We start from the raw sequence: 14,050 nt of genomic DNA, 5'->3' as shown, positions 1-14,050 counted from the left end.
TGCGTCTTGGAGTGGCATTCCGGATATGGATAAAATGTGAGGCCTTATGGTTCCAGATCCACTGAAAACAAGTAAAAATCTTTTATTGCAAAGTGGAAAACTAAAATGGGTCAGGTTATACCCGAATCCAACCAGGATACCCCGGTACATGTATATCTGATTCTGACTGGGACCCGAATAATTGTTATCACGTTTGTTCCAGATCCAACATATATTATTTGGGTTTGGGATCGTTGGTCTGGGCTACTAAAAATGTAAGCTATACGTTAAATACTAAAAATACATGCCATCCTATCCTACCTTTTGTAACACACCATATCGTATCCGTATCCATGTGACACGAGAATGAACTAAAATGTGGACATAATATGGACATATTCAAAACTCAGCAATATTTGCCTTTTTATCTTATAATAACTTTAAAGACAAGAAAAAACACTGAAGCTTCAAGTTAACCAACCGAACCTAATCAAGCATTCTTGATCGTAGATTAGATACATCAGCATTGAGAATTAAACTTATATGTGCCTCCTCATTGGCTTTTGGTACATATCTAGCCCTATTCCTCAAACTCTGTACATACAAGTCTCTTTTGGCTCAGCAGTTAAGACAAAGGCATGCATTAGGCCTGAACACTCCAGTCTCCAAGCTTCACAAGGCCATCACCGTTCGGATCATCCAAGCATCTTACTCGGGCCGCACCGCACCCGCCTAAGGGTCTGCTATCCATCGCTCTCTATTCCCATTGGTTGTTGCAAGCTCAACGTGTCCGTTACTGTCCACGCCATTGGTCGCCTGGTTCTCAGGATTCACCACCTCTATGGGCTTATACCTATAAAACAATGCGCAGAGTATGTAATACCCCAAGTTCACAACTTGGATCCCTGTCACTAACCAGTAGTAGTACTCCAATTTTCCCTTATTAAGGTTATGGTTAGGCAGCCAATTGTGCTTCTTACCAGTATACTTATGAACTAGTGTTACTAATAATGTACTTAAGTAATTTCCCGCCGACAGCGAGATCCAAAAGAGCGCGATCCCAATGCTTCGCATACTTTCCGGGAACTGATCATACAGAAACTCTAGGTGTCCTACAGCCATGAATGCTTCAGCTATGCCATGAAGGCTGTATTGAGGTACCAACCAGAAGACACTAATTGGTATGGTTGAGAGTGGCTGGTCAAGTAGCCCGGCCCTAGCCGCAGCTGTTTTACGTTTGACTTCAACGAATCCAGCCACACCGGTGCTCAAAATAGATATGGTCAAGCCAATGCCCATACGCCGTAAGTAGGATACTCTGGCAGATTTGCCAGAATATCTACGCCTGATTGGGACTATGATCTGGTCATAGATAGCAAGGGTCAGTAGCAAAGAGAGTGTGTTAAAGATGTTCATAGTGGCTGGGGGGATCTTGAAGGATCCAGACACGCGGCGGTCCATGGTTCGAGCCTGTTGGATCGAAAATGTGTGTTGGTGAGAAGAGGCAGTGATGAGTAAGATACTGGAGGCCCAGATAGGAAGTGTTCGGATGATCGATTTTAGCTCTTCGACCCGATGGACGGTGGAGATTCGCCAAGGCTTGGGTTTCTCAGGTGCAATGAAGTCACCTTCTGTTATTATGGCTGCTCTGTCCAAGAACCTGAAAATCACATAGTAAAAGACCATTAGCGAGAAAGTGATTTCCCAGAACAAGCAATGAATATGATTTTAACACCCCCCATAATCTTTGATTATGATGAGCTTTGGAGTGATCATGCGTTGGATCCCTGACCCTTTCATACCAATGTCACAAATCTTGAAATCCGGAAAATCTTGGCAATGAATACAATATTCTAGTTTTCGTAGGAAAATCTTTGCAATACCCTGGCATAAATCCATTTTTTAGAAGATATTAAATATAAAAAACTACGAAGAAAACATTTAAAGATATACTAACTCTAAAGAACGGTTCCATTGCATTAATATTATATTTTCAGTCTAGAAAATATATTTGAAGGTATCTTTGTTTTTTGGGGGAAATATCAGCTTTTGAAAATATCCCAATAAAATCATGCTATTTTCAAAATATCGCCAATAGTTGTTACATAGCAATGCACAAACACTGGATTTGGACCCAACTTAGTAGGCTCAAATCAGGTGAAAGAGGTCCAAAAAGGGTTGTCGATGGGTTTATCTGACCATGGGCCAACCAAAACCCAATCAAAATTCAAAATGGGTCATAGCGCTGGTTTCTAGTTAGATCTAGCCATACCCAACTAGGACCCTTACCTAGAAAAAGCATTTCCAGAATAGATCCAGGTTTTTCAATTTCAAAATTGAACATTGGTTTTCAGCCAGAAGGTCATGCCTGCCCAACACAACTGGATCTGGATCTACCCACACCGCATGTAGTCCGATCCAAACCATGACAACCTTGACCGTCTAGATGCACTGTAGAGTGGAAAGAAAAGGAGACCACGCCCTTGTGCTTACTTGTATTGATCAGAGTGAAGAAGCATTCCACTGATTGAGATTGCAGCGTCCAGCTCCCTGTTCTCATACAACTCACTGGGATTACTTGGTCTGATCGAACGCCTCTTCCTTATGGCCGCGGCGATCACTTGAACCAACCGGGTCATCGGGCTGCCAGACGGCTTGTAGAACACATAGAGAGGGTAGCCGAGCAGAAAGACAACCACCGAGATAGTCATGACGATGGTTGGCAAGCCTAGGCCCCAACCCCAGCCCACATTGTCTTGGATGTAGACCACAAGGGTCAGGGCCAGCAGGCTAGCCAAGCCCATGAAAAAATAGTACAGATTGAAGAAATTTGATGTCTTGTCTTTCTTCTTCTTTGACTGGGTCAAGTCAAACTGGTCTGCTCCGAACGTGACCACACAAGGTCTGAGTCCACCCGAGCCAATGGAGGTCAGGAGGAGGGAGGAGTATAGGATCCATAGTTGCCATGTTGATGCCTCTTGGCATGCTTGCTGACCCGAACATGGTGGAGGCCTGGACCCGGGCAGGACAGCAGACAGGGTCAGGCATAGCATTCCCTGCAAAGAAGAAACCAAGTTTAAGGTCTTAAAAGTTGGTCCGGACTAAACCATATAATCCACACTTTTTCGTTTTGTTCTTTCAACTTTTTTTATAACAGCAGCCAAATTCTCCTGAGAAGTTGATATTTTGTTTTCTCATATTTTTATTGGCAAAATATCGATAACTTAAATAATTAAGGGTAATAGCAAATATGTAAAAGAATGAAAAAATACACATACGGGCGTATTGCATGTGCAATCTAGTAGGCAAAACTTTTTTTTTAGCAGATCAAACCCTACAGATGTGACCTTCATGGTTGTTTAGTAATAAACATCTTTATTTCATGTGCGCGTGACATGCAAGCATAATTTTCAAGCTTTTAAAAAGACAGCCTAACATGTACAAAATCTGCTTTTACATTGAAAAAATGTGATCTAAAGGGTAATTCCTAACAAACAAATCGTGTTGAACACATTTACGATACCAGTACATCTTGCATTAATAATACCCAAGTGAAAAGATCAGGTGCAATATGATTGCACAAATATTTGTGCATTAAGCGCCGGATCACCCTCCATCTTGGGGACAGGCCTGACAGTTGTTGGGGCCAAGGCCTGATGGAGGGCAATCAAGTACTTAATGCTCAAAATTTGTACCATGTGATGGAACCTGATTCTCAACTAGATTGCACATGCAAAATTTGTACCATGTGATACTGTGTGCTAAGCCTTTCATTCTGTTGGTGGTCTACAAGATAACTCTGATAGGTGGGTGGTATGATGACAGTTTTTTTTTTTTTAAATATTTTTTTCACAGCTCATCTTGGCGATGGACAGGCGTCTGATTGCCACAGAATTTTTTTCTTCTTGAGATTTTGAATCCTAGATTGTATTTAGATTTTAGACTTCTTTTCCACAGTTTTGAGCATTTTTTTCAAATTTTCCTCAGTTTCCAGGAGAAATTGGAGATCTTGGTGGGTTACACTTGAAGGTTGGGAAAGTTTTCCAAGGAAATCTAATGTCCCCAAGTTGGTCCTTGTTTTTGCTGCTGTAAGACATGGACATGATGTGACTTGGGTTGACAGGATAAAATATAGAGACATGGAATTGCAAGTTGATCCGTGTTTCCACTATGGAATAACACAGAAGTCTAAGTGTCAGCAGTACTGTCTGGGGAGGATTGACTCTGACAATCTGTCCCAATTCAATCATATTGAATACAGCCCGTGACTAGTGTTGACTTTAGGCTCAGCTAAATAATTCATTGGTCTGGTCACAACCCCAAACCATGCCCCACAACTATAGTTCAGTGTAGCATTAAATGATGCCTTTTAATGAACCTGAGAATGATGGCTTCAAGCTTCGAACCCTTAACCAGGACACCAAGCAATGTCACAAAGATACGGGTACGACTCACGACGCGACACGAGTTCACACATTCAAAGATTGATTAAAAAAAGGACACAAAAACATGGATATTTTAATACATAGAAACATAGTTTAAGTAAAATATCATTTACATTTATAAAAAATTACTAAAAAATATTAATATATGCCAGCGTCCTGTGTGATCTTGTTGAGCGTATCTAGTCGTGTTACCCACAAAAAAATGTGTCCCTGTGACATGGGCATCAAGCATGGTAAATACCATACGAGTTCTTTACTGACCAAGGGGACCATCGCTGCTATGCTTTAACATGTTCATTTTATTTTACTCTCTTCAAGGGGTATAGTTTACTCAAAATATTTTCCAATCCTTCTTAGGAGAAGCTCGGATTTTAAACTTGCCCCATCTTCATGATCTAAAAAAATTTCACCTTGGGCATCAATTGAAACTTGAGCAAGTTTGGGAGCTCCAATTTTTCTGCCTCTTACCGGAAATGTTCAACTATTTTTTAACACGGAAATTATTTTCAAGCCAAGCAAAAACAGACTCATAAACAGAGCTCATGCCAAAGCTCAAGCTAGCAAAGTCACTCATCTAAGACAAGACCTATGCCGATCACCGATTCTCTCTGATCAATGGTTTAGATCTAGGTCCTTCATCTACAAGATTTACGTCCTAGATCATGGCACGGCACACAAGTTTTAGTGGACAAACCACAGTTTTAATCACTAATTGTCTAGTAATGCTAAATTGCTAATGTTTACCAGTTGATAGAAGATGGAAGCAAAGGCAATGGTCCAAAATCTGCCGGCAAAGGAGTCTGCAATCAACCCGCCTATCAACGGTGTTAAGGCCGCGGTGCCCGCGAAATTTGTGAGTGTATTAGAAGCTTGAACCATAGGCATGTGGAGCACTTGAGTCAGGTAGGTGATCATATTAGCAGAGATCCCGGTGGCAGCGAATCTATCGCATGCATCAGTGGCTGAGAAAACCAACAGCAAGATGTTAATCACGTACTTTTTTCTTAATCATAATCTAAACATTGTTATGAAAAAACAAAAGGAAATAAGTAGGCCAACAAATGGACTTACATAGAATAAAAGGCATTGTCCTAACTCCTCCTTTCTTCTTCTCTTTGGAGCCCATGTTTGTTTCAGCTGGATTTTCCGGCGAAGAGCTCCTGATTTTGGACCGGAAACAAGGGAGCATGGTTCAGTTGGAACTTGGAAAAGAAAAGTGTGCAGGATGCGATAAGGTAGGATGGGTGAGGAGTGAGACTCTTGTAACATGCCTTAGAAAGTGAGTGTAGAGGCCATCATTTTATAGTAATTTATGCCTTAGAAAGTGTACAAGCAATGCACAATGAGCGGGCATAGATTTTAGGTGTTCGGAAATATGTTAAAAGGAAAAAAAAATGCATAATGACCACAATAGTCATGCCCATCTTCAATGAGTTGAATTAAAAAACGCGCCCCACTTTTAACCTATTTACAAAAACACACCTAACCTTTGAAACCCCATTACTTGACTGACCTCCTGTCCATAAAACCCTAGAGGTCCCTCCTGCCCACCGAGGATTACACCCAGCTTTGACATTGCGGCAAAGGACACCACCCTTGGGTTTTGAACTTGTGACATCCTGTCAACTTGGTGACATTTACATGTCGCTCGGGAGCCAAATTCCATAGTTTTAACCAATGTTGTTTCTGAACCCAATCTATTTTAAAAACTGATTCAAAGATTCGGCTGATTTAGGCTCCAATTGAATGAGATGAATTGGTCATTTTTTAAAATATAAAATTTTAAAATTTACAAAAACACACCTAACCTTTGAACACCCCCCCCCCCGTTACCCACAGCGCATTGGCTGACCTCCAGTGAGTCAGTGAGTACACCCAGCTTTGATCGTGCGGAAAGGGACACAGCCCTTAGGTTTTGAACTTGTGACATCCCGCCAACTAGGTGACATTGACATGTCGCTGGAGAGCCGTTGTAAACCCAATTCCATGGTTTTAACCAATGTTGTTTCTGAACCCAATATCAGCTGATTTAGGCTCCAATTGAATGGGATGAATTGGTCGTTTTATTTTTTGAATTTAAAAATGTAAAAATAGAAAAATTACAAAATAGAAAAACGCTTATTTGACCCCGATTCAGCTTGATTCAGGCTAGTTTTTTTACCAGGGCCTGATTTGACCATGAAACGAATCAGCTTGCAGCAGATTCCATTAGATTATGATAACATTAATGGTTTTAACTACAGATAGTTCAAGAGCCCACAAGGGCTCGACATGCTTGGCTAGGAGGGTCAGCTTAAGGCATTCAAATTAAAGGATGTCGCAAACTCCATACATGAAACGAGCTTTCCTTAATTTGCTGCAAATGCAGAAGCCAACAAAAAACTATCTTTAGTGGGCAGGGAGAGAGTACTCATGGAGTTTTACACTGCAGACACCGAAACAAGGACACAGTCAACATGGCAACTCTTGTTCTGTCACGGGATAAGCTAGAAACAAAATGGTGGTTTCTTTGTCTAGAATTGAAAATAGATAATTTTGTTTTCATGAAAGCTTCGGAAAAGTAAGAGTAGAGGAGGCATGAATGAGAATTTTTTGTGCTTGGCACCTAGACAGGTGTCACTAATCTCAAAAAATTGACTGCCGCTATATCTAAGTGTTATCTATCTTTGTCATGAACTTTTGGGATTAATCACAATGAATGTCATTGGGTTGGATAACCAAATGTCTTTTTTATTCGAGAAGATACTGATTGACATATCACTCTATTCATTGAGACACAAGGGGATTTTCTTCCCTACGATATTATATAAACTTTGGAGCTCATGGAATTATAGAAGTCCTTTAGATTGAGAGCAGATCAAGTGATCTGCCAAATCGCTCTTAGAAAAGTGATTCGGCATCCTCACCGTCCACAATCTACACAAGGGCCTCGATGAAGCGGTTAAGATGTCAAATCACTTAAAGTCATTTGACAGATCATCTGATCTGCTATCCTTTAAATCTGGATTCCGGAACTAATATCGTAATTTTAAGTATATATTATATTTGTTGTGATTTTTCGTGCTGATGACTCTAGTAGAAAACATAAGTCAATAGATGAGCTCATGGTTACGGTGTAATTTCATTCCAAATTAAGGGTGTCTTGTCTTTTCATACCCCCAACCGTTAACCCCGAACTTTATTTATATATATAGAGAGAGAGAGAGAGAAAATGAGTAGGCGTTAGATGAAACTGTTGCAGACTTTAGCGGTGCTTCAAAACGCCGCTAAAAGTCTTTTATGGACAGGGCATGCTTTTGAGCATCCAGGAGCGTCCATCGCATCCATGACGCTCAACAGTGTGCCCTGTGTATAAAGGGGTTGAAGCACCGCTATAGGTAAAAAATCCACAGAAACTTTAGAGACACTTCAAAAAGGCCGCTAAAGACCCTTTTATATACAAGACGCACTGCTAAGTGTCCATCGCACGTGCAACACTCAACAGCGCGCCCTGTGTATAAAGGGGTTGAAGCCGATAAAGGTAAAAAATCTACTAAAACCTTTAGTTTTAAAAGCATCACTAAAGGCTTTTTTATACACTGGCTCACGCTGATCTTTCATCACGCACATGCGTCAGGCAACTACCACTTTATATATATATATATATATATATATATATATATATATATATATATATATATATATATATATATATATATATATATATATATATATATATATATAGGTAGTTGCTTACAACTTTTCTAGCCTAAAATGGAAAAATAATTGTTTTGGGATTGTTTTCGGCCAATCTAACCCTACAGATATGTTAAACATGATCAATTTGATAGGAAAAAAAATACTTAATCATGTAGAAGCAAAATTTTGTAATTCTTGAATATTTATAAATAATTTAGACAATTGATTTTTAACACTAACCTATCTTTGCGTCCGATTATAATCAAGGAGTGAATTCTTATAAAAAATCAGGCATATAGATCACATATGTATAATAAGATTTAGGGCAGGTTTGGAAGCAAGAAAGATGTAAGAAAAGTGATACAAAATGGAAAAATTCTTATGGATTTTCCAACCCTTTCAAATGAGAGAGTTTTTCTAAAAAGTACACTTTTTGATATGAAACATTCCTTCGTTCATAGGAGGGGGTGTGGAGGAATGTTTCATACCAAGCGAACAATTATTTTTGCATTCTTCACCACCACTCACCATCTCATCATCATCATCATCACCACCCTCCTCTTTCTCATTTTTTCACATTTTCTCACTCCATTTTCTCATGCTACACAAACAAATAAAAGAATTTTTTTTTAAAAACTTCTCATATCAAAAGCTCTCTTAAGCAAAACTTTATTTTTCTATGAAAAATTTTCTCTATTCCAAAGTGCCCTTGAGGAAAACTTGAAAAACTCTTCAAAAACTCTGTAGGGTAGAAAAGTGTTAGGCAGCTAGTACCTATATATATATATATATATATATATATTAGAGAATTACTTTTAATAATTTTGATAAAGAATTTCATTTAATGTTAGTTTCTACTTTTTGATCTTTTTTTTACGTACGGCTAGATAAATACCGCCAGACACATGCAGACGTATTCCGACGAGGACATGAAGTTGAAGATAGTAAAGAACCTTTTTAGGGCATTTTTTTTTCAAAAAATATATCTGTATTCAAATAAGGTACTAAAACAAGTACCCTTGTGATTTAATTTAATTACAATATGGACCTCAATCAATACTTCATTTCATCACAGAAAACTGTTAAGACCTTATTTGATAAATGGTGGACCTGTGGTCCATGCTCATCCAGCCCACAAATCTGGGCCATCGAATTTAAAATTATCATGATCTGCTACCACTAGGGCACTCACACCATATAGAGCCAAACACTTGGGGAAACTCCCTTAGTGCGATTGCTATTCTCCCCCCCCCCCCCCCCCCCCCACACACACACACACACAATCCTTTCATACGAGTCCATGATAGAGTCAACCTTGTGATCTCTTGGCTAAGGTAGTGCAACTTTTACCAATCCATCTATCAACCTCAAACCAAATGGGGCGGTTCCAAAGTATAATGGATTGGTGGTCCCATATTTCACGGTCCCGGTTCGGTGCGAGGCAAAGCATTGGCCTTTTGAACATGCTACAAATGCCAAGCTTATGACACACACTACAATCTTTGAAAATGCTAAGCTGTGTTTCGAGCCCGATGTGAGATTTGATTCCAACCTTTCCCCCTAAAACACCACAGATTCCAGGCATTTTAGGAAAAACAGATCCAGCATTTGCTTGAGGGTCAGATCTGACATGGGCCCCGCACCAAATCCTCTCAACCCAAGAGGTTCTCAGATCTTCAAGGCAATCAAACACCACCTGACTGATCCATCCCATCAAATTCGCAAGATCAATGGCCCATATCTCAAGCTCATCCAAAAAAGTAGAGCTCAAGCTTGGCTTGGCTTGACAATATATATATATATATATATATATATATATATATATATATATATATATATATATATATATATATATATATATATATATATATATATATATATATATATATATATATATATATATATATATATATTGAAATCAATAAGCCTAATGATAGGATTTAAACTTAACACCTTCCAAGTAGTTGATCAACAGCTAAACCATTAAGGTAACACCTATCTTCTTGTTTCTTTACTCAAGAGAATATGTAGAGGATCCTAATGGAGTTAATCGCGCATAACCGAACTCAATTTCCTGTTAAAGCTCGGCTTGTTTATGTGAACTGAGTTTGAGCCATTGTTCAAGCTTGGGTCACATATTTTCTTAAACAAGTTTGAACCGAGCTTAAACTGGTTAAGCCTGAGCATAACTGAACTCAATTGCCTGTTGAAGCTCGGCTTGTTTATGTGAACTGAGCTTGAGCCATTGTTCAGGCTTGGGTCACATATTTCCTTAACAAGTTCGAACCGAGCTTAAACTGGTCATGCCTGATCTCTACTCGTTGTGCAGCCCTGGTAAGGAAATGAACTGCATTTGGTAAAGACAGTTTTGTCATTTCGGTCAACATTTTCAGTTGGCTTTTTGTCGTGCATTGATTGTTTGTTCTCCGTGAATGAACAAAAGTGGATGGTGCCCTTTTTTTTTGTCATTTATTTCTGATGCTGTATTGAAAGAAAAGCCGTTGGTGTAGGAGGGGCATCTGATGCTGGAACCATCAATGGAACAAAGCGTGTGGACTCAAATTGGTGGTTTGCCCTACAGTCAAAGGTGCACTTGGGGCATCACATGATACGATACGCAATCCCGGGACTCGGTCTTGAATTAGTTAAGTTTGGCTAATTGGCTTGGCTAAAATCACTTGGTGAATCTGACCAATCATGATGATTAATGTATATGTAAAAAAAGAAAAAGGTAAATCAATTAGTCAATCTTATAGGTGAAAAATATGTGAAATTTGAGAACGGGCATTTTCCCGTGTGGCCAGCGGAATGGTTGTGAGGGTGCTGATATGCACTGGATCAAACTCTACTGGCGCACGGGTGTGTTCGTAGCTTTTAGAGGCGGGGCCACGTAAGATAGGGAGGAGAGTTTTCCTTGCTTAGAGAGGGTTGCTTATCATAAAAAAAGAGAATAGAAATTTTCATATTTTGTTTGTAAACAAAAAATGAGAATAACAACAAAAAAAAACACTAATGAATCTGAGCAAATGAACAAAGCGTATCGATCAAGATTCACCTAAGTTAACTTGCAATGGATCAATTTCATGACTTGGTCAAAACCACAGTTACACATCTCTTTCTTAAGAAAATGTTGGTGAGGAAAAATCTCATGATATTTTGCAAAAAGGAGTTTTTCTTAAGAAAAATCAGTTTTTATAAATTCTACAATGTAAAACAAAAATATAAATATAAATAACATAAAAACAAGGAAAAAAATTCTTTTATCATCCTTTAAAAATATTGCAATTCTATTATAATAATTTTTAAAAATTAGAGATATTTGTGGCCATAGTCAAAACTCTATTCATTAATACTTTGACAAGTTTAGGCCATGTGGTATTTATACCGAGGTGGTATCCCATGTCGTAAGCAGGGCCCTGTGTCAAGCTGAAGGCCCAGGATCGAATTCCTCTGCCACATGGGCGGTTGTTGTTCTGGTAGGGGTCGGGCTTAATCCCAACTTGCTTTTCAAAAAAAAAAAGGCTAAGCCAGCTCATAGAATAATGCTAGACTCTGAATAAGTCAAACAAGTCATGGTCGATGCTAGACTGAGTCATTGGTCAACTGATGCTTTTGCCAACCATGTTTTAAGGGGGCATTAGCATGTCAAGAAATGGGGTGCCACCGCACCTCCTTCCCGTTGATTCCACTGCCGTGGAAATTGAATCGGATTCTCCCCCCCACGAGAACCATTTTCTGCAGAAAACCCACCTCCAGCATGTAAAATGACATGTTCATCGAGAGTTTTTCGCGAAAACTCAGGTTTCTGTTGATTGTGTTGTCACTGTGGGCCTCGCAGAAATGCATGCCCGTCGATGTGTTTTTGCGAAAAATAACCCACTCTCCATGATACACAAACATGCTTTTAGTAATTGAGAAGGTTCATGAACTCATGTTATCCCTGATTTTCCAGTTTAACCCGGAAAGCAAACAGCTCAATAGAGGAAAAATCCGTAGCTTTCGAAGGCCGGTCACGCATGGCAGGTGGTCGTGGGCCCACCAAGGGTTTGCGTCGCTGGGGGGCTGGGTCCATGCTGGGTCCATTAAATGACCTGGTTCTCGGCGAGGTTTCCCCGTCATCAAATGAAAAAGAAAAAAGAAAAATTAGATCTTATAAGAAATGTGAAATAGGGTGATATGCTGCATCACCCATTTGCCAAAAGAACTATTGTGGCTAATTAAGCACCATAACAAAGTAGAGGAGTACAATATAATAGTATCGTATATAATCTTCCATATAATCATATAGGAATCTATAAACCTAGCACAACTAGCGATAGGGGGGAATGTCCAACACCCTCACCTCTCAGACTGAAAACATTTAGTTGATAAATGAACTGGTAGGGGTCGGTCTAACCCCATCTTGACCATAATTTTTTTTTTAAATGCTAAACTAAAATGTCTTAATCATATGGATTAAACAAAAGGCACTAAAAAACAACCAAAGGAGGCCAAAAGTTTCTCAGACTCTTGTGATTTGTTAATATGGCTTGTCACTACATCAGGACCATAAGATCTTTGGCACAAAAAAATGTAAAACATATGATGATCTGTAATAATGATTAATTAACTTTGCCCACAATCCTGTTGTGGGCGTCTAGAAAGCCATCCATGGACCATCATTGATGGTAAGGTTAACTATCTTTCTTTCCCTCAACTAACCCATGACTCGGAGTCTTTTTTTAATAAATTATGAAGGGCACCTTTTAGTAGTTGTCAAAAAGTTAAGTAGACTAGGAAATAGTAATTGTAAGGGAAAAGGGTCCCATTTGCATTTAATAACAAACGACTTGGCTCGCTTAAACCAAGATCGACCATTTGACTTTAATTTAGCTCGAGGGCCAATCGTAGATGGTTCAACCACCCTTTGAATTTGGTTACCTAGGGTCAATGCTCAATCATGGATAGTTCAATGTCAGTCAGACTGTCGGCAAAACTCTGCTTAGAACATGACCTTTTCAATGGAAGTTTAAACTTAATTTTCAAAGATATATATATATATATATATATATATATGAAAACCTGTATGATCGAACGAGTAAAGGGTCGAACGAGGTTGGACACGTGGGTGAGTGCCATGAGTAAAAAAAAAATTACCTGAGGTTTTGGACTGCCGCTAAAGACTGCAAAAAACACAATTTTTTTTTGCATCACTAATTGCACGTTCGATCAGCAGCACAAAAACAGCCTATTTAGCATCAGACTTTTTAAGTGTTTGATGATACAACCTTATATATATATATATATATATATATATATATATATATAGAGAGAGAGAGAGAGAGAGAGAGGGTAATGCTAAGGTGCTTCAGGAGTACCTTATGGATGTACTCAACATAGTTTATTTGATAGGAATCATGCTTAGGATCATATTTGTTGGACATAGAATTAGGATTTTTTAAGTCATAAAATTTTGATACATTGTGAGCTATTGATTTTTAAAGGTCTTAAACGACATACACTTATGCTATAATCACATTATCCAAAACTTGTTTTCTACTGAATAATGCTTATAGATCATATCTATATCTATAGGGTCTGATCAACAAAAAAAAGTTTAAAATTTTGAAAATCTAAAGTTTCTATTAGGTGGGAAATGGGAATAGGTACTCCGAGAGGGTGCTCTGCGAGTACTTACTCTCACGTACTTAAATCTGAATTAGACTTGTAAGCGTTATTTGTTGATATATTTTTGGTAACTCAAATTGTTATGCCATTTTAAGCATTTTTTTAGTGCAAAACATTTTTAATCATGTATACATTCTTAATTAACGATTTTTTTGTTCAATGTTTTGCTAACTATAGGTGGGAGTTGGACCAACCACCCAATTCATTAAGGTTGGTCCCCAGTGATCGCAAGCACTTCAGCTTAAAGTCACAAGTCACAGCCTCAACAGGGCAATCCTCTC

The 14,050-nt window shown here is 38.8% G+C and overlaps 1 protein-coding gene across 1 annotated transcript; it reads right to left on the bottom strand.

Annotated features, from left to right (window-relative positions):
• Positions 1-372: 372 nt before the first annotated feature.
• On the bottom strand, positions 373-5,696 carry LOC149814179 (protein NRT1/ PTR FAMILY 3.1-like). The gene is made up of 4 exons (XM_089988495.1): positions 5,496-5,696; positions 5,169-5,386; positions 2,473-3,035; positions 373-1,639 (listed from the first exon to the last, which is right to left on the bottom strand). The coding sequence occupies exons 1-4, from the start codon at positions 5,611-5,613 to the stop codon at positions 712-714; spliced, it is 1,827 nt and encodes a 608-aa protein (XP_089844621.1). The 5' UTR covers positions 5,614-5,696; the 3' UTR covers positions 373-711.
• Positions 5,697-14,050: the final 8,354 nt, after the last annotated feature.

Source organism: Nuphar pumila, chromosome 15, assembly GCF_984573655.1.
Source record: "Nuphar pumila chromosome 15, dmNupPumi1.hap1.1, whole genome shotgun sequence".
In the NCBI taxonomy this organism is placed as follows: Eukaryota; Viridiplantae; Streptophyta; class Magnoliopsida; order Nymphaeales; family Nymphaeaceae; genus Nuphar; species Nuphar pumila.
The sequence above is the reverse complement of the archived record's forward strand: the minus strand, read 5'-3'. Positions and strand labels throughout refer to the sequence as shown.

Excerpts from the sequence above, each read along its gene's own strand:
- LOC149814179 (XM_089988495.1), bottom strand. The coding sequence starts at position 5,613 with ATGCTCCCTTGTTTCCGGTCCAAAATCAGGAGCTCTTCGCCGGAAAAT. Across the intron at positions 5,387-5,495 it reads GACAATGCCTTTTATTCTAT|CCACTGATGCATGCGATAGA; the intron begins GTAAGTCCATTT and ends TGGTTTTCTCAG. Across the intron at positions 3,036-5,168 it reads CTTCCATCTTCTATCAACTG|GGAATGCTATGCCTGACCCT; the intron begins GTAAACATTAGC and ends TCTTCTTTGCAG.